At 49.7% G+C, this 20,569-nt stretch overlaps 1 protein-coding gene and 2 long non-coding RNA genes across 3 annotated transcripts; 2 read left to right on the top strand and 1 right to left on the bottom strand.

Annotated features, from left to right (window-relative positions):
* Positions 1-77: 77 nt before the first annotated feature.
* Positions 78-1,985, top strand: LOC125723026 (uncharacterized). The gene is made up of 3 exons (XR_007386709.1): positions 78-845; positions 1,489-1,506; positions 1,620-1,985. It is a non-coding gene; the product is annotated as an uncharacterized LOC125723026 (long non-coding RNA).
* Positions 1,986-8,173: 6,188 nt separating this feature from the next.
* On the top strand, positions 8,174-19,481 carry LOC125722977 (retinoic acid-induced protein 2-like). Its single transcript, XM_048999309.1, has 2 exons — positions 8,174-8,545; positions 15,219-19,481. The coding sequence occupies exon 2, from the start codon at positions 15,307-15,309 to the stop codon at positions 16,996-16,998; it is 1,692 nt and encodes a 563-aa protein (XP_048855266.1). The 5' UTR covers positions 8,174-8,545; positions 15,219-15,306; the 3' UTR covers positions 16,999-19,481.
* On the bottom strand, positions 8,251-9,855 carry LOC125722978 (uncharacterized). Its single transcript, XR_007386697.1, has 2 exons — positions 9,660-9,855; positions 8,251-9,521 (listed from the first exon to the last, which is right to left on the bottom strand). It is a non-coding gene; the product is annotated as an uncharacterized LOC125722978 (long non-coding RNA).
* Positions 19,482-20,569: the final 1,088 nt, after the last annotated feature.

Genomic DNA, 20,569 nt, shown 5'->3' with positions numbered 1-20,569 from the left:
CTAAATACACTCATTATTTAAGCCATAAAGTTGGCTGTCTGCTACCTTAGAATCTCCATTGAAGTGTTTGAGAAAATGTTTAGGGTAAACTCTGGGCTTATTCTGCGTGCATGGACTCTGCCACTATGTGTTCGTGCGGATTGGGATTCTCGGCACAAGTGTTATAAACTGAAATGAAAACGGACACTGAATAGGCCTAAAAGAAAAAAATCGTCAAATAAAAATGAAAACTATATTTACCAAATATATTATAGTGTCGGACTTTAATCAGCAAAAAGCAGCGCTACACCACCAACATTATTTTGCCTCGTTTATCCACAATATCTTCACTTTCAAAAGATAATTTTGAAATTATTGCTGAGCTGTCCCTTTTTTAATTTAAGTGCTTATTGCGTGCATGACTTACCAAATTTGCCGCACGTGACGTGCTCCGCTAACCGAATGTAATGAGCATAATGATACGCCGGATTTATGCAGACTACTAACTTAAATATTTCAACCATACTACTAATTTGCTAATATTGTCGCCAATATAATGTTCGTATAGTGCCGAAAAGCTGGCGTCCGTTATCTAAAGTCCCTGAAATAACATACAGATTGCTGTTGTCAAAATAAAATTAAATTAAACGGTCTATTTGATTTTCTTGTGTTAAATTCATCGTTTAGATTAATCGACCAATCAGTACAATAGTCGACAGATTAATCCATAGAAAAATAGTCGGTAGTGGCAGCCCTAGTATATCTGCGTGGATGTCTGGCTTACCAGGTCAACAAAATGAAGACAAGTTTCTGCAGCGTCTGAAAAGCATGTTCGCCAGATGCACACCTACGACTTAACAATCCAAGTAAGTACGTTCTTCCTCGAAATATTATGTTTACTTGTTCAAAGATTAAAGATTAGAAAGCGTATTGTAAATAATTTAAGATTTACTATTCGGATTAAACCGTCACATTTGATTTCAGTTAAACCACGGCTTCGTTACCACCTGCCATTAGATCCTTCAAAATTATTTCACCATCACTAGGCGTGAGCTGTTGCCATCTGGTAAATTATGTTGGTGACGCCAAGGAAGTGGTTAAATTTGTGTGTTTGCCCCAATAGACTGGGGATGTCTATTGGATTTTTGACCTTGGGATTACAGATTTGAGAGGTTGTACCTTTTTAGAGAAATTAATGAACCGTCTTTGCTTTTTTTCCCTCGAAGATCTGTAAATACATCAATTAAAATAAATATATACATTTACAATACAATACAATACATCTGTGCAGTTAGACACATATCTCCACTAGATGGTGCAAGAACAAAATTCACTCAATTTTCTCAGGCTATGCTTTATTGACTTTCTGCTCAATCTCTGGATAAAAAGTTTCAGTAGTCTCTGTATTTATTAGTTAGAGTCTTCATATTAATATAAGTATTGTAGCGAAATTAAACATATAAAGTAAAGCACACATCTTTGTTTATTTTTGTGTTTCTGTATCAGCAGTTATGGATCATGCAGTACGTAAGTGTTTCAGAAGGTTGCTATGAAGGATACGATTACTCCAGGAGTCAATGTACAGTGTTGCGTTTAATGAAGATTGTGAATTTGTGTTTTCCTCCTGCTCTGTGTTCCAGTGGCTCTGTGTTTCGGCGCCCAAAAGCTGCGTCTGTTTCTCCATCTGGCACTTCCCTCCCCCCACTACAAGATTGCAACATTGCATCTTCTGCTTGAGCTTTCTGACGGATGGTTGAAGCTTGCAGGCCTGGTTTGGGGCCGATCTGCGGATCGCTTATCTGCTTGCCCCAGAATAGCCATCAGATTTATGAGCAGATGTCATAACTTGTCGTTTTGTTCGCTGACCATTCTAGGCATGCTTAGATCATGTATATCTGTCCTCTGTTTGCTGTTTAATGAGATTTGGCAACCATTTTGCCCATCTTGTTTTTATTAGCTTAAGCAGTGCATGCTAGTCCCTCCCACCAGTCAGTCCGTCACTCTGAACGACGGGAGCAGTAACCTTTTTCAACCTTCAGAGCACCTTGCATCGATCTTCTAGGAAGTAAAGGCTTTAAATCACATGACACAGCCTCAGCGGCTCCTGTGACACTTTTACTGTGTGTTGGAACAGGTCCGAGGCAGGAATACTGTGTCTCTGAGATATTTCCTGTTTGGAGGGATTCAAGTTTTCCATTTGCTTTAGGAGAGTAGGACAGAGAGGCTGGCTTGATGTTTTTCAAACCTCCCACCTGCCTGGATGGTACTGGAGAAACTGTGCAGAACCCAACGAATGGAGGGACGAATGTGAGAGAAAAGCCTGTGGAAGTCAGCAAACGGGGAGAAGGGTCAGCTGTGGATGGGGGGAGGATGGAAGGGGGAGGACAAGAAGGGGCCCCATCCACAGGCCTGCCCCCCCCCCCAACCTTATGATGGGGAATGCTGGGAAGGGGGAATCAATCAAAACCACAGCAGGGAGTCCAGTAGCTAAACAACCCCTTCCTCCACACTGTGCAACTTATTTTTCTCCCACTGTAGCCCTAGTCCTAAGTGGCCAACGCCAACCCGTTCTCAAAAATTCCCAGCATTTCTGGGCTGGGGGAGCGAAAGCAAACATGTTCGAGTGACCCCCCCCCTCCCCGTGCGCGGTGCGGGCGAGGCTGTTGATCTTGGTGAGCTCCTGCTGTTTGGACAGGGGACTGTATCAGGACCGCGCTCCATCCTGACATAATATTGACCAGTCTTCTCTTATCACTGCGACGCGCCAGAGCTCGTTATCCCCTTTCACAGCCCACGCTTTGATACAAAACAAATGCTTTCTACACTGAGGTCATCCAGTTTCTATTCCGTCACGGCACAGATATACAGAAATCGATCTGCCCTTTTACCTGTCCAACAGTCCATGATATTGCTGTCATGGGTTTCTGGGTCTATTTCGCATTGTTCTTTTCTGTTGCAGTAATAGGAGTTTGTCCTGTTGTCTTTCATAGCCTCGTTTCAAACTAACGGAATTTTCACTGCACCAAAAAATGTAACTGGGAAAAACAATTTGGAGAAGATCTTGTAATGTTATACAGTGCATTGTTAATAGCCGCTCAGTCGATCAGGGGGTGTGGTTATACAGAGCCTATTCCCAGAAGAAACAAGAGGAATAGAGCACCTCGGATGGGATTCCGGTCACTCGCACACACACGGAATAACACGTGTTCAGATTCACAGTCACACACCAGGACCAGTTCAGATCCCAGTTCACCTGAAGCACAATATACACTTCAGTGTTTTTCCTCAGAATTTTTTTTACTTCTTTCTGATCATGTCTGTTTTCCCCTGACTTCCACTTTACTTTCTGTTCAGTACACAAATAACCTCCGATGGCTCTCCATTATCGCGCCTGGCCTACGGGCTGAACAACGGCCTTTTTGTCTGCAGTGCCAGGGTCCTGAAGTAAGTTATCAGCGAGTGTGTAGGTCTGACGCCTGGTGCATGGGGCTCGCACAAAGCGCTCGGCTGTTCCATAGCCGTGCGGGGATTTGGGGGGGGGGGCATTGATAATTGATTTTCCCCACCCGGGATTTGGAGAGCCTCTTCTAGAGCCAGGAGACCATCCTGCTGTGGCGCTCAGGGTTAGAGGCTGAGTTGTGGGGTGGGGGGGGGGGGGGTCTGTGCCCTACTGGAGGTCTGTGGTGGAACAATGAGCCTTCTTAGATGCAGGGACCAGCACCCACCCTCATGCCGCTGACACATTCTTCACCCTGGTCTGAAACCCTCCCTCCCGAAAGGTTTAGGGTTAAATCCAACCTCCCCCAGTTCCATCCGTGCAGTAGGGGTCTGTACGGCTGGGGGAGTGTCAGTCCCACCCAGAAACCATGGGAAAAAAGGTGTGTGTGTGTGTGTGTGTGTATATATATATATTAAAGAGAAAGTCTTGTAAACCCAGAGATTCTGCCTTCAGTCTAGAATTAAAATTTACTAAGTGGATATAACGTAATAAAAACAGACCTAAACAGACTGTTTATAACTAACAACCATGATTAATTGTTAACGTTCCTACTTAAAATTATGTTTTTTTCCTCCCATTTCGACAGCACTCCTGTGGGCAGATGGTACGCCTGATTTGTCAGTTTAATAAATGCTAAAGCATTGTTGACACTGAGCAGATATGGTTCTGCGTTTAAAAAAAAATAAAAAAAATTTGCATTTTCAGTTCCTTCTGATTCGTTAGCCGGTCTGGCGTGGTGCAGATCTGCCTTTGTGTTGTCAGGCCTAAAATATGCCTACCTTGTGAGGTAATTTGGCGAATGAGGGCAATTACTGAAATCGCAGCGATTTCCCCAGAGTCAGCTTTGCACGGGGTCAGGCTGAGTTCTCCTGGTCCTCAGGAAGCAACTTGTACAGTCAACTCTGAAATGCAGGTGCACATTAACCTTTAATAGTACAACCGATGCAGGGTGTGCTCCATCGGGCTCTGGAGGCTTTGCTGGTTGGACGGAGGCCAGGATGGAAAACTCCAGCCGCTCTGGTCTATCTCCGGCAGAACCTGACGTGGTGACATCGCCCTGTCGGTGCGTGTGTGTGTGTCTTTTTCACAGAATCTCTCGAATCACGTCAGGACATTACCATCTCACAGTCGAAGAACAACGTGTGCTACTGTGGAGGAAACGGCCGATTCATTTTCTCTCCACTGCTTTTTCACCTCTTCCTCAAAGCGGAAGCGACTGATTCTTTCGACATCTCTGCTGCCAGCCCTCTGCTGTCCCTGTATTCTCTCAGGCAAGACTTTTGATATATTACTGTACATCCAATAGTCACATTATTATCACATAATTATTTTTAGTTATATAGTATAGATAAACCAAAAGTGGTCTAGCCTGTTCTGACATTTTTCTCTGACCGTGATAATTAGATAGTTGGTGCCCCCATCCTGCGATAGGGGGGGGAATAATTTGAGATGTATTTCCGTACAAGGCGTGCATTAGCCTCAGAGGGTCACCACTCGCATTTGATTTCCTTCCCAGATTCCCTTTTTATCTAATCAGGCAGCGCCATGCAGCATTTGGGGGGGGTCTGGCTGGCTTTTCCAAAATAACGTCCGTGCAAAATGAAGACACGTCCGTGGTGAGAGGCCATGGACCAAGCAGGCCGAGCCAAGACCGAGCAGAGAGGCGTTGGTGCGAAGCCCCCCCCTCCGGCGTCAGCGGCCTGCAGCTCAAGGGCGCGGGATCAATCCAGGTCACACTGACCCGCCATCCCGCCACAGAGAACCGGACGGCCCTGCCCACTTGAGGCACATCACCTCCCAGCACCAACTCTCAGATTCCCCCTTCAGAGCCCAAATTCCAGGCGACTTCAGTGCTGAAGATTTTTCCAGTTTTATTATAAAAATATGTGGAAGTGTGTGTGATGATAGCACTGATGGTTTTCACTGATGTATCACACTGTAACACTAAGCATGCACACTGGCAACACGCAACGATAATGCTGTGTATACAAATACACACACACACACACATTTGTATTCATATCATTGTGGGGACTCTCCACTGATTTCTATGGGCATAATCCTAATCCCAACATGACAACCTTAACCCTACCCAGCCCTAACCTTTACCACAAGGAACCAAGCAACAATTTTTAATTTTTTGATTGCAGTCACAGAGTTTTATAAAACTGAGTTTCCCCTTGTGGGGACATGTCCCCACAAGGTCAAAGTAACAGGTTTTTATCACATCGTGGGGACATTTGGTCCCTACGATGTAATAAGTACATAACCACCCCCCCCCACACACACACGGTGGGCATCTTCATAATCCTGCAGAACAATCATCGGGACCTTCTGCCTTAGTTGAGATGACCCAACACGTTTAACGGTCGACTCTGTCCATCTGGATGCAGGAAAAGGGATAAAGGAAGTAATGGATGACGATAAAGAATGTAATGGATGGCTACTCATCGGACCACGTGACTTTTTCCCCATTGCTCAGGGTTATTACCCCTGTCGCCAGGCTGTGTTTTTATGCATCGGCCTCTACAAATGACAGCCATCATAAATCTAACTGTGTGCAGCTCGCGACCCACAGTTCCTCTTGGGAGCTGCTGTTTCTGCGAATCTCCGGTCATCTCTCTGTTTGACATGCACTGATTTTTCAGACGGTTCTTCTTCACAAATTAACCAGCTCTGCAGTTTAAGTGAGTAGCGCACCCACAGTTCAGGCAGGGACAGTGTGGCCTCTTTATAACTCTGTTAATTGCCTCATATCGCTTTGAATGAGTGACACGGCGAGGGGCTGATTTTCCGGCCTACTTTGCAGCTGATGTGCTATATGACATTCAGACTGAAATGACTCACCTTTTAGGATGTGTTTGTAATTGTGATTTTGTCCTTTCTCCATTGATTTGTCCACCCCCTGTATATATACACTGTAAATAATAACCCACCCCCCCCAAAAAAAAAAAAATCCAGACTGTCAGTGATACAAGAGATTGGCATTTGCAAATAGGAGATGCATGTTAATGACAAAGGAGTTCACGCTGTTTTGATGTACTGTGTTTCTCACTGTGTCCCATGCCCCCCCCCCCCCCCCCCCCCCACAGGCTAGCATTAGATTATACAAACAGCGGCTGACCTCCTGGGATTAGTTCATTAGGAGAATTTGTTTGGTTACGTGCACCAGGAGAAAGCTGCTCGCCACAGTGAGCACTGGTGCAAAACCCGCTCTCATCAACCATCCATTTTGGTAAACAAGTTCCGATGTTTACTTGGGGGGGGGGGGGGGGGGGGGGGGGGGGGTCAACGGCTGTGATCACAGTGCAGCATTAGCCAAGTGAACGGCTCATTGAGGTTTATTAAGTGGGGTCACAGTCGAGCAGTGGGGGGCTTATCCCAGCCATAGGCTGTCCGGCAGTGATAGGATGGGTCTCTTGGGCCCCCGCACAGTGTTGGCAGCCCACACGGTCCCCACCTCAGGCCAGTGACCCCCCCCCCACTGAGGCACTCCTGTAGTACAGACCCCAGGCTGGCTGAGAAATGAGAGATACCACGAGGAGAGACGCTGTTATCAGGGCTGGGGGAGGACCTGACACCGGCCCTGAATTTAATGGGTTATTTATGAAATTTCTGGCTTTGAAACAGAAGCCACGGTATACCACACGGGAGGACCATGAGCATTTAGCATCGTAATGCAAATCTAAAGCTCCTTTTAGCGGGATGGCTAAGCGCTCGTACTGTAACGAGCGCTGCACGCGGGCATTTAGGAGAGCGCTCTTATTAGGCAGAGACCATGACTGCAGCAGGCTCTCAGAAGCTCTCTGCAATTGCTGCGGCCGTCCCAAAGTACGCCTGCTAAGTACAGCTTCGTGCCTGAGGAGCAGAGGGGACGTGTCATGGCCACATCACCAGGAGCGCCGGCACGCTGCCCCTCCCACTGCACAGCGCCTTTGTTGGTAATATAGAGAGGGCTGCTGGTACATTCCCCCTCCCAGTAACCACTGTCTATGGTGTGGCCGACCCCATTGTGCCGGGGGGGATATGTCTGCGCTTTAGCACACAGAGTGCCATTTCTAATCAGTGCCATTCCTTAGTGGCTGTGTGGTATTCAGTCATATCTGTGGGAAGGGAGGGAGGACAAACAGCCTCCCCATCATGTTACTCCCCCTCCAGAGGATGCATGCTGCACCGTCCCACCCCAGTCCCAGGGCAGTTCTCATGAATTAAACGGCCCTACCACAGATATGGTGGTGAAACCACCAACACATTCTGCAGGCTTATACACAAATCTAGCACCTACTTTGAAAAATGTTTTATTATACAATTATACAGTGTTATAATATTTCTTGAAAGTGCACCTAACCGTGCTATGGTATACGTTTCCATTATTAATTCCTTTATCACCCCACGTGACCTTGTACTGGATTAGAGGTTAGAAGACGAACGCAATGGCCTGATATAGGAAGTGCGTATAATGGGTAATAAAAAAAAAGCTGCGGGGAAATGCCCTGGTTTAAGTCCAAGTTATTTTGTGGCCGAATGACATTTTGTATAGGTTTATATTTAATGGGTTACAAAATGAGTAACCACAACCACAAAAATCATTCGAAGCGAAGATTTTCGGCACGTAGGCGGAGGCGCGGCGCGCGCGCGCGGCGGCTGACGTGCCCGCGCACACCGCGGGCCGCTCTGAGCACGCCTGCGCGCGCGGCCCCGCGGATACCGGAGCGGAGCCTCCCTCTGATGCGACGGCACACTTTCATACTGGCTCTCACCAGCATCGGGGTGGGGGGGGGATGGCGATTTAACGACGGCGTTCGTCAGCCCAAGCCTGCTGTTTACACTAACTACGAATCTGCTTTTCCTGCTTCTTTTACTACGATCTTGCTTTTTTGAAATATGCTTTAAAACCGACGTTACATGTTTCGTGAATTGCGAGTGCTGCGACTGTGCAACTACTGTGGAAAAAGAGAAAATTGCGATGCTGGAGGAATTGCTTGAGCGAGAAAATACAGCTGCGTAATTGACGGCACCCATTCCTGCTGAACAGCGCATTGTTCCGGGACCGAGTCTGCTTTCAGGGTGAGTGATTAAGAAGAGCGGAGGAGACGTTATCCCATTTTTGATAATATATTTTAGTTTGTATAGCCGATATTAACAGATCGTACAGGGCTGCCTGCGACGTGACTTATAGTTGCGCTCAGTCTGAATTTAGATGCTGCCTTTTTCAGCATGGGACAACAAAGTAACAACCCTTGTAACGTCAGTCTACCCCTTATAATATATTGTTTATTTTTTCGTAAGTGGTGTCAGGAAATTTAGTTTAATTTGCAGTTCTCTTTAAAGATTGAGTTTGTCGCAGGTGCGTTGACAGTTCCCATTATTTACACCAGGGAAGTCCCCTAATAAGCTCTGGCGCTTTCCTCTTTATCGCGTTAAAGTCTTCGTGCTTCCGCAGTCCTCCAGTGTCTTTGGTAATTAAGTTAATCGCTAGGCTACGCTAATTGGATCAAACGTTCTGGCTATGGTATCACTGCCGTGATCGCGGTAGATTGTCGGTCGCCCAGACGGATCTCCGGCAACGTCATCGGTGCAGATTTATAGATGCTTGCGCCGTAAAATTGCGTCCCGATCCCGCCTGGGGTCGTCGGTGTTTCCAAACAGATTTATGTTGTGCTGTTATAGGAGAACTCCCCTGAGCGCCTGAACGCTGTCAGACGGGCTGTGTGAAGAGACACCGGAGGAGCACGTTAGTGATGATCATGATGCTGTCTGCCAGTCGCCCCTCAATCATCTTAGTGTCTGAAATCCCATTAATATACTGTGCCGTTTGTATTCCGTTAGTGTTGTATTCGCTATCGTGTGAAACTTAAGGGAGAGTCAGTTATACAGATTTATAGGAAATGGTTTTGTACTGCGTCTTTTTTTCCGAGGTTAGAATGTTTAAAAAGGTTGTTTACTTCCCCGCATAATGACAGTCCCAGTTTTCTGAGCAAAATGCTGCGAGCCGCCTGCCTGGGGCTGTGCAGTGGAGTTTGACAGACCGCCACACGCTGTCCTAAGGGGCAGACGGTTATTTTTTGCACCTTATTATTACACATTTTTTACAGAGTTATTTTAACACATTGAATGTGTTTGAAGGCAGTTGCTTCATTATTTGCAAAATAATAATAAAAAAATATAGCAGATCACATACCCGGTACCATATTGATGTGACGGTGTCATCCTCGAGACTGGACTCTGACCTGACTGATGGCTCATTAGTGCTGGATGTTATTATCAAAGTCTCCTTTTCTGACTAACAACGACTGAGCTGCTTCCCTGCAGAAAAGCAGACTCACCACATTTATAACCCATCTTAATGTGAAAAAGTGCTGTTTGGGTGAAGAACACAGAAGATAGTCTTGTTTTCATTAAACGGCTGGTAGGAGGGGCCGATGACATCACTAGCGTGGAGCAGAACAGTAAACAAACTGATTTATGGTATTAAATCAATGCAAGCACTGTTACATCTCTCCGTCCATAAAAGGACTCAGTCATTCCTGGGGCAGCGAATCCCGCCATCTTATCTGTGCATTTGGCAGTCGGGGGGGGGGGTGGCATTATGTGTGTGTGATCGGACCACTCTGGCACATTTTAAACACAGATCTGGGAGAAGCGTCACCTCTTAGCTGGTCCCCGAATCACAGGTTTCAGGTTGTGTTTCCGCTTTGGGCTTGGGTTGCATTGGGGGGAATTTAAATATGGCCGATTACGGCAATCTGGTTCTTTTATCGGTGGTGTTTTCAGTCGGTCGTGTTGCTTTTGGTGTGGGTGCTGTGTAGGACTGCTGAAACTCTTAATGCTTAATGGAGCATGCATCCTTGTCTTTTAATGACCCCAAACTCCAAAAGAAACACAGGAACGGTGGGTACGAGTGGTACCCACTTATGACCGCTGCCTCAATGGCACTCACGGTTCAGTTAAGGGTGAGAGGTTTTCATGTGCCCCCCGTTAGAGCTGTAATCCACCCCAAACTGCGCCTTAACCATCGAAACACTTGTGATGTCTGAGAGGCATCGGGCACTGTGGGCGGAGTCTGTCCAGCCAAGGTCACTAACCAGGTCTTGCACCCCTCCCCCACCCCATCAAAGTCACCACAAGTTCGAGACGCATGTCGTCACTGTTTATTTCCTGCTACCCTCCAGATTCAGACCCGAGTCTGACTTCATCTGACCCCGCCCCCTTGTAACAGACCAATCAGGACGGTTGGTCCCGACGCTCAGACGGCCGCAAGTAATGCTAGCTGAAAGGTGCTGTCAGTTCATGAGCGGATTAAACGGCACTGTTTGGTGTTGTGGGGCTTGCGGCACCCCCCTGGGGGGCCGAGGCAGTTTGATACTTATCCGGCTGTGTTCTGGGGGGACGGGGGTCTGGAACACGGACGCGGTGCCTGGAGAATGAGTGACGGCCTGCCAGCTTAGCCATGGAAATGCGCCGCTGCCGCATGTGGGGAATCACGGCCCAAATGGGAAAGGGGGGGCGAGGGCCCATTTTTACAGAGAACAGCCCGTAATGCATGGTGAAAAGTGCATAGAAAAAAACACAACCACATTTTCAGCCCCAAGGTACACGTCTCTGCAACCCCACGTCTTCTGTTGTCTCCCCCCTCATGGTATTCCTGTTTGCTAGAATACGGCCGAGGCCAGTAAATCAACCCGAAGGCTTGCGCGCGCCTGGTCTTCAGTTTAAATGCAACGTGCGCTCCTTTATAGCCGTCCTGTCATGCGATCCACAGCTGCGCGGGATGCGGGATGCGGCCCCGGCGAGCATGGCGGGGACTCCGGAGCGACGGCATGAAGCGAGATAAAGGGGTTGGAAATGTGGAAGTTATTACTGCGCAGGGTGAGGAATTCGGTCTGGACTCCGGTGGCTGGTATGCTGGTACACACCCCACCCGGCCCTGCCCAGCCCCCTCATCCTTGGCACATCCCCAGTGCCCGAGCCGGTCAGTCCCAGCCTGTCTGCGATTCTAGTGGCTACATGTGGGTCGTGTATAAATAGGCGGCAGTTTTTTGTGTGACTGATTCGCTGGCGTTTTGCCACCGATAAGTACAGAAGCCTCCGGTGGGGGTCTTATTCATGGTCAGGGGTGCCCTACAGTACCAGCATGACAGGAGCCTACATGACGGAAGTTGCCGTCTTGCGTGGCCTGATGTCCCCTGGGCCAGTGCTACGTGACGGAAGTTGCCGTCGTGCGTGGCCTGATGTTCCCTGGGCCAGTGCTACGTGACGGAAGTTGCCATCTTGCGTGGCCTGATGTCCCCTGGGCTAGTGCTATGTGACGGAAGTTCCCGTCTTGCGTGGCCTGATGTCCCCTGGGCCAGTGCTACGGGATGGAAGTTGCCGTCGTGCGTGGCCTGATGTCCCCTGGGCCAGTGCTACGTGATGGAAGTTGCCGTCTTGTGTGGCCTGATGTTCCCCGGGTCACTGCTACGTGACGGAAGTTGCCGTCGTGCGTGGCCTGATGTCCCCTGGGCCAGTGCTACGTGACGGAAGTTGCCGTCGTGCGTGGCCTGATGTCCCCTGGGCCAGTGCTACGTGTCGGAAGTTGCCGTCTTGCGTGGCTTGATGTCCCCTGGGTCAGTGCTACGTGACGGAAGTTGCCGTCGTGCGTGGCCTGATGTCCCCTGGGACCATCCCTGTGCGACCATCCCTGAGGGCTGCCCCGCCTCTCCTCTGCTCCCAGGATACTGCTCTGCCTTTTCGTCAGCGGCCTGGTCTCCTGCGATCTGGTACGGTCTGACTGCTGTGTTTGAAGCCGTGACTTTGTGTTGTGTCGGAGAGGAAGAGGAGAAGGAAGAGGAGAATAAGGAGCACTGATATATCAGCAGAGCAGCTTTCCCAGTGGTAGAGAAAGTCTCAAAATGGCTGCAGGAGTTGTTGTTTTTTTTTTCTGTCTTTTACCACTGGGGGGGGGGGAAACGGTCATCCTGGTTGTCATGGCAACAGTGGCCCGACCATACAAAGGAAAATTATGGAAGAACAGCATCAGTGTTCTTCCATTTTTCTTGGAGGGCTGTAGTTTCATAGCCTCCTGCTTTAACCCGGAAGCGGACTTTTTCCTGGTTAATGATTGATAATGAGAGCAGAGAGTCATGGTCGGCCCGGCCGGGTCCGTGTTTGTGTCGGGCTGAACATCAGCACCAGGCGGCTGCCCTGCACCTTCCAGCAGACACCTGGCTCACTGGCGAGAGCCTGCGATGTGGCTCTGCATTCATCAGGGATGGTGTCAGTGGGCACCTCATGGGCGGGTGGGGGCAGGGCTTAATTTGTGCCCAATGTTTGAGAGTTTCATTGAAATCCTGTGTCGTATCAGTCAAGCCGCAGAACCATCATTTACATCAGAATCATTTACTGATTAACCCCCTCGCTCCTGGTGCAGAAGGTGCACAGCGTTTCAGTTTGGCTGTGAGGGAAATGCGGTGCGATTTGTTTACGCCGAAGCGTATCGTGTGAGAATGAGCCATTCCTGCCGTTAGTGACTGTGCGGCACGGAATTCCAGATCCGCCACGTAATTTATTTCCCCTCACACAGGAGACGTATTTAAGAGTTCTTGGCTGACCATTTAATAGATTTCAGAGCAATAAAACATGAATCATGATGCCGGTAGCATTAAAGCATGTTTTTATTGTCCAAATATTTCTACAAATACCTAAATTTGCGTTTGGTTTTTGATTAAATCATTGGCAGGCCCTGGCATCAGAGTAATGAGCCATACACACATCAGTTGCAGTGACATGAAAGTCTATTTTAGATTTATAATTTGCTTGCCTGAAATATTACAGTAATATTATTTTGATCGTGGGTCCAGCATTTAATTTTTTCTTAGCTTGGTATGGTGCAGGACCTGAAAGGAACGGTTTAACCCGCAAATGCTTAAACCCACAAATGCTGGTGAATTAAAGTAGTTATGCATGGAGGAGTGTCCTGAAATTCCTGCCCGGTGATGTGGAGGCGCGATCACACACGGCATTTGCTCTCGGCCATTCAAGCTAAAGGTGGCCACTTAAGTGTAAAGCGATAGTCGTTCACCGGGACATTTGGTCTTGCATATCTCTAAAAGTTCTGTAAATAAATGAAATTTTTCGAAATGATCATTCTGGTTCCTTTGTATCTAACATTAGACTCTGAAGGTATGACTGTGGAAAATTCTGGAATAATGCTGGGGATGAGATCTGCAGGGCAGGGACCGGCATTCCCGATGCTGGGAGGCGACATGGGGCAGCGATGAGCCTCTTTCCCGGGTCACTGTGTCATTCACGTCACCTGCAGTTGCTCCCGGTAACTATCCCCAGCGTTTTATGAGCAAGTCATCATGCAGCGAGTCTCCAGGGGAAACCAGAACCCGATATGGGCGTGTTTGGTACATCTGACCGGGCTGGCTCCTGTGGGGGGTGCATTTATGACGTGGAAGGAGCCAGCGGCGATAGCGCATGTGCGACATGCATCGTTGTCTCGCAGCTCCCGCATTGAGTTTGAAGTGTGTGCAGAGGAAACCCCCCCCCATTTTGAAGGTGGTTGGCTCCATGAGGCAGCACCCTGGATACATGTGAGAGAGCCCCACCCTCACTGCAGCCCCTCTGCTGCCATCTAATGAGATGCATCCTTTTATGTCGTGGCTTGGCTCAGTTCCCTCACTTTCAAGGAAGGTCTGGAGCGTTGCCTTCACTAAGCTCCACCCCCAAACTACCCCCCCCCCCCCCCAAACCCAAGGCCAGCTGAGATGTAACAAAATAACACCAAGGCCTGCTTCCCTGACAGGACCCTGGACAGAAATAATAACTTTTAATAATGGGTATCCACATGTCTGGACCCCACCAGAGCCGTGACACGAACGCAGGCCTCAGTAATCAGCTTGCGTCTAAATCTCCATGTTTATCCAGCTCAAGCAGTAGAAGGGCAGAGGAATCCCGGGGCCGTCAGGAAGGTGTGACAATGCGTTCAGGTCTGCAGTCACTGCAGTGTCGTACACAAACCCCAGGTCTCCTCTGAACCTTCGGTTTGCATTATTTTAGTGACTCTTCATTCTGCAGCCCAGTTCGCGCATGTAGCCTGAAAACCTCCCTGGCCTGTTGTTTACTGATCTACAACCGCCGCGGTACGTACCAGAAAGGACGGCGGCCAAGCGGTGTTGGGGGGGGACGCTGAAGGCGACAGCGTGGCGTCAGTGTGCTCTCGTCTCCGAACCGCCCCCGGATCGCGCTTATTACTCAGTGCTGGGATCTGTTTACACGAAGCCAGAAAATAATATAATTAACCGCTCGCAGGGACCAGTACAAAACTCAAATAATCACAGCCTGCCTGTTTCTTCGCCCCTTTCTCTGCCTTTGTGGGTTTTTAAATTCTTACCTTTCTCCTTTAACTGGACGCGGTCTGCTGCCTCAACTCACTGCATGGCTGACAGCCTCCTGCATGGTGGCACTGCAGTATGGCTCTTTGGCTGGGACGCCGTGGCTATTTTATGGGGGGGGGGGGGGATTTATTGTGTGTCGCATGTGATCCTAATTAGGGTTGTGAGTTTGTCCTTGGGCCACGTCGTGTCTTTAATTCAAAGCAGTGATGGGGGGGGTAACCATGGGGAAATGTGGCAGCAGCCTAGACTCTCCGCCATTTGTGATTTTGAGTCAGTCCAGCCAAATGTTGCACGTTTTCTCCAGCTGTCTGGTTGTTATTAGTGAGATTGAGGCAGTGTTCTGTCTCTCTTGGGTTCAGGCCCCGTGGCAGCCTATACTCCAGCGGGAGTCTGCAGCGATGAGGACATTGGCCGGGAGCACCTGAGGGAGGCGCTGACGAGGAAGGCATGGAGACCGGCCAGCCCGGGCTGCCCCTGGATGTGGCGAGTCCCCCAGCGACGGTGAGCACCACCGATGGCAGCGGCAAGCTAGAAAACGGCATCGCCCAGCTGATCACGGCCGAGGCCTGGAACATCAACCCTGGAGGCTTGGTGCGGAAGCCCCTCTCCCCTGTGGTGGCAGTCCCGGCACCCTCGTTGGTGACCCCTGCTTCTGAAACCCCAGGGAGCGTGGCGCTGAAGGTGGCCACCGCCGTCCTTCAACCCATCTGCCTGGGCGAGAGCCCCGTGGTGCTGCCCATACACCTGCAGATGGCTGGCAGCACAGTGCCCCCGATGGGCCCGCACGGAAACGCATCTTACCTCATGGCCGGCCAGGCCCCTGTCCCCCTGCCGTTGGTCTTGGAGCAGCAGGTGTTCCAGCACCTCAACTCCCCTGTGCTTCAGCAGGGGACACCCTGCCCAACAGCACCCCTGCAGGCCAGTGCCCCCTTACCCTTTGCCCAGGCTGTGCCTCCAGACCAGAAACCCCCTGGGCAGGCCCAGGACCCAGGTCTCCTTCCCCTTCTCCAGAGCCCAGGCTTTGCTGCCATCCTCCAGGACCTGTTCCCCTCTGTGAACAATCTGAACCCCCCTACATGCCACCCCACAGCCCCTGCCCCATCCGAGCACTTCCCATCTGCTCTCTTTCCCCCTCCACCCCTGTCACACCTCTACAGCTCCCCGCTGTCCCCCCTGGTCCCACCAGCCACCCTGCTGGTGCCCTATCCTGTCATTGTCCCCTTGCCTGTGCCTGTTCCCGTTCCCATTCCAGTCCCCATTCCCATCCCACAGAACACAGAGTCCAAGGGTTTCATGGACCCACCCAAACCAGCCTGCACTTCCACAAAAAGCACGCAGACTCACGCCAAGGGGCCTCCCAGCCCCTCTCAGGGCCGTGGCCTGGGGGCCACGGCACACCTCCCCCAGCTGCTGCCCCAGTGCTCCTTCGCCCTTCCCGAGGGTGAGGCCTTGGACCTCTCTGTAAAGGCTGTACCAATCCAAACAAAGCGGGAAGTCCCCTTTCAACCGGATGGCATCCTTGACCTTTCTGTACCCGGCACAAGGAAGTCCTGCATCCAATCCTTCTTTCACAGGGAGCCGCCGGTGATGTACCCCGAGCGCAGCGCCTACCGTGCAGGTGAGGATGCCACCGCCAGCCTTTCCCTGGAGGTGCTCCGGCCTATGGACGGGGTGCAGAGGCTGGACCCGAAGCTTCTGAGCAGCCTGGCGTCTCTGGAGTTCAGCCGGCAGCGCAAGTGGCTGGTGGACGGTGGTGGCGGGAGGCCAGGTGGCGAGCCCAAGTGTGGCATAGTGGCTGGCGCCGCGGGGGCCGGTGACTTTGAGATTGTCAGCACGTCGCAGACAGCCAAGGTCATCGTTTCGGTGAAGGACGCCATGCCCGCCATTTTCTGTGGCAAGATCAAGGGTCTGTCTGGGGTCTCCACCAAGAACTTCTCCATCCGGCGTGATGGTAACCAGGAGGCCCTGCTGCAGCAGTGCTACGGGGCCCGTGTGCCGGGGGAGCCCTGCAGCGCTGCAGACGCCCTCAAAAAGACGGCCAAAAGCAGGGCCATCAAACTGAAAAAGGTCAACTCGCAGGAGATACACATCCTGCCGATCAAGAAGCAGCGGCTAGCGGCCTTCTTCCCCAGAAAGTGAGGAGGGGGGGTGGGACAATGGGGAAGGGGTGGGACAATGAAGAGGGGGCTGGGGCCCAGGTTTAACAGCACCACCAATGGGGGCGATCATCACAACATGAACCATACTTTGGAGATGTTTCCCAAGAGGGTAATCGATACGGCTTTGGGGCCGGTCCGGCGATAGGCTGGTCGGCTGCTTAAACAAAGGGAGGCTTTGATACTTGGAGATTTATTGCAGATTAATGTGGTCCTGCCCCGCTAGCCACTCCGGATCTGGCGCGCATGCCGGTTTCGCTGATTGTGGGGGGCTCTCTCCTCACCCAGCCCATTAATATGCATCTGTTCAGTCAGACGCGGCGACGGCAGCAGACCCCGTTTCCTCATGAAGTCGCATGAATATTCATGAGGTCAAAAAATCGTGGAAACTTGCCTAGTTGCTAAGTGACACTGGCAGCCTATATTTCTGGTCCAAGAAAGAGTAAAAAAAAACTAAACATTTGATTTCTTCCCCTTCGTTCGGCGGTGCGTGGCTGCGTTTATGAGACCTGGCGCAGGGGATTCCGTGACACTTTCTGTACTCAACAGCTGACTTAGGATCAGCCAGCTCCGGCCTTCAACATTTATATGCTGCGCTCTGCCGCCAAGGTCATGCACCCCTTTCCTGAAGGGCACAGTGGTGGCCGTGTTCTGTGAAGAAGGAGGCCAGTGTTGCTTCGCAGTCTGGGTCACATGACAGGAAGTGAGTGATGTTTAGCAGTTATTTATTGGACATGCACATCATGTCTGACAGGGCTGTGAGCAGGAAGCAGGCCAGTAATTGCTTGGCAGGACCTGAACGGTACTTCCTTAAATATAATGAATATTGTAAGAGGTTATCATTATTTCTGCAGAACCGATTAACAAATAATGCTTGTAAAGGGAGAGAGGAACACAACCACTCCAACCTAAAACAAATCATCATTGTCCATTTCAAATGCTGAGAAATGGAAAACGGATTTGTTGCATTCCTGTGTTACATTTTTTGGGGGGGGAGGGTCATGCCCATCAATAATTATCTTCTCCTCTGGAGGGAGAGTTAACCCAGTGGGGTTACCAGATTTAATGATGACCATTTTGCAGAAATGTTATCCTGGCAGCAGAATGGAGTAGGGGGTAGTGTCTGGGGGGGGCTGGTTTGCAGTTTTTATCTCCTTAGCATCCAGGTAGGGCAGCAGTGTGTGAACCTCGCAGTGCCAAGTCCTCTCGTCAGTGTTTGTAGGCAGCACGTTGTGCAAAGCGGATCCCAGTTTATCCCCAGTATAACGGCAGTACGTGGCGACTCTGAGCTGGATCACTGTCACTGGGATCACAGGCTGCCGCTTTGCGTACCTGCCTTGTAAAATACGGTTTAATAGTGTCGTTTTGGTGTTAGACTGTAACATTTTGGAGGGGGAGGGTGGCCGGGGTTAACCTGAAATGCATTAACCTGAAATGATAAGCAGTCAGGGTGAAGGAGGCAGGCCGACAGCAGACACTCTACCGATTTATCGCGATCAATGGGTCCCTCTGTTGTAAACAAAACAGGTATTTTATTGTATAGCTCAGTTGAATAAGGCTCAGCTTTTTAGGTTAAGGTAAAAACCAACTTCCTTTTGAGTGCAATACCAGCCAGTATGTTTGTGTCTTTCCTACATTTTACCAGTCACAAGGATTCTGGGAAATAGAGAATCACCGGATGACTATGAACGTGTTTTAATACTGAGGGTGAGGTGTGTGCATCAGTCTCCGGTGTTTATAGAAGGCTTTGTGTTGCCTTGCGGAGTCACAGCGCTCCGTTGGCTGAACCAGGGCCATGTGTCTTCGTGTGGCACTTCCTTACGGGAACTGGAGGCTTGTGTTAGCTTTGGTGGGAGGGGAGGGGTCGTCTCCACACAGCCAGAAGTTATCTGGCCGATTTCACCTTCTCACGATTTGGCAAAGCATTCCTAAGGACAATCATAATGATCCATAAAGATTGACGTTATGTTAGGATTGTGATGGTGTTCAAATTACGGTCAACAACTGCATCGGTGGGCATTGTCGTTATTAAAGGCGAAAACGGGGAACTTCTCAGTCTGAAAAAATGTGGTCAGACATTTCAGCTTTATGTCATTTTTAAAGGACTATCATGAATTTGAAGTTGTGATAAAACATTTCGCAGCTTCAAATGATGGTAAAACCTTAAATAGTTTTTTTTTCTCCTGAATAACTGCACATTAATGTAAACAATTGACTGTTAAACTGCAATGAATCCAGGTCACAGATAATTTAATGAAGGGTGCGCGTCGTGGACTCTTAATTAGTGATGTTAACCTTCAAGGTATAAATACATTTGCTAATTGTCATGTAAAAGGCTAATATATTGCATAGGTATTGAAGTAATGGGTGAAGATTTTATACAGTTGACCATGTAATGGTTCACATTTTTGTAGTCAACGCAGTTGAACGTATTACACAAGTGACAATAAAATGATGTGTGTGACAGTTTGCTTATTTAACATCCTTCTGTTCATCCATTTTCTGTGACTGCTGTTCATATTCAGGGTTGTGTGTGTGTGTGTGTGGGGGGTCTGGAGCCTAGCAGGCTACAGTATCAGGAGGGAACCCCATGACCACACAGGAAGAACATGCAATCTCTAAATGCACGGCCCTATGGTGGCAGCTCGAACCCGGCTCCCAAAGGTCTAAGGTGACAGTGCTAACCACTGCACCACCCCAGTTTAGTAGTGATTTTCAAAAGAGATAGACGGAATTAAATTTTTTGAAACTGTTTTAGGTGACGGTACATAAAAAAAAATACAAGCCACATTTACACTGTCTGGATTATTTCTATAGGAATACACACAGGTCTTTGGATAAAATGTACGTAAGTATATGGATAGACGTATATCTGAATTGTCAAGTACGTGGAAAGGTTGAAGTGATGGTGGTCCAATGGTTTGCACTGTTGCCTCACATCTCTAGGATCATGGTTCAAGTCTCTGCCATGTCCCCATGTGTGGGGTTTGCGTGCTCTCCCCGTGTGTGGGGTTTGCGTGCTCTCCCCGTGTGTGGGGTTTGCGTGCTCTCCCCGTGTGTGGGGTTTGCGTGCTCTCCCCGTGTGTGGGGTTTGCGTGCTCTCCCCGTGTGTGGGGTTTGCGTGCTCTCCCCGTGTGTGGGGTTTGCGTGCTCTCCCCGTGTGTGGGGTTTGCGTGCTCTCCCCGTGTGTGGGGTTTGCGTGCTCTCCCCGTGTGTGGGGTTTGCGTGCTCTCCCCGTGTGTGGGGTTTGCGTGCTCTCCCCGTGTGTGGGGTTTGCGTGCTCTCCCCGTGTGTGGGGTTTGCGGTGCTCTCCCCATGTTGTTGGGTTATGCTCCAGGTACTTTAGTCCCCCTACTCCTCCTCCTCCCCCCCCCTCCAAAAAAAAAGCATGCTGAGATTAATTAGAGATACTAAATTGTGTATGTGTGTCTGTGTGTGTACACACATGCCCTATAATAGGTTGGTGGCCCATCCTGGGTTGTTCCCTGCCTTGTACCCATAGCCTCCAGGATAGGCTGTGGACCCCAACCCTGATGAGGACAAGCAGCATCAGA

This window comes from Brienomyrus brachyistius, unplaced genomic scaffold, assembly GCF_023856365.1.
Source record: "Brienomyrus brachyistius isolate T26 unplaced genomic scaffold, BBRACH_0.4 scaffold44, whole genome shotgun sequence".
Taxonomy (NCBI): Eukaryota; Metazoa; Chordata; class Actinopteri; order Osteoglossiformes; family Mormyridae; genus Brienomyrus; species Brienomyrus brachyistius.
Note: the sequence above shows the minus strand (reverse complement) of the source record. Positions and strands in the feature narration are given on the sequence as shown.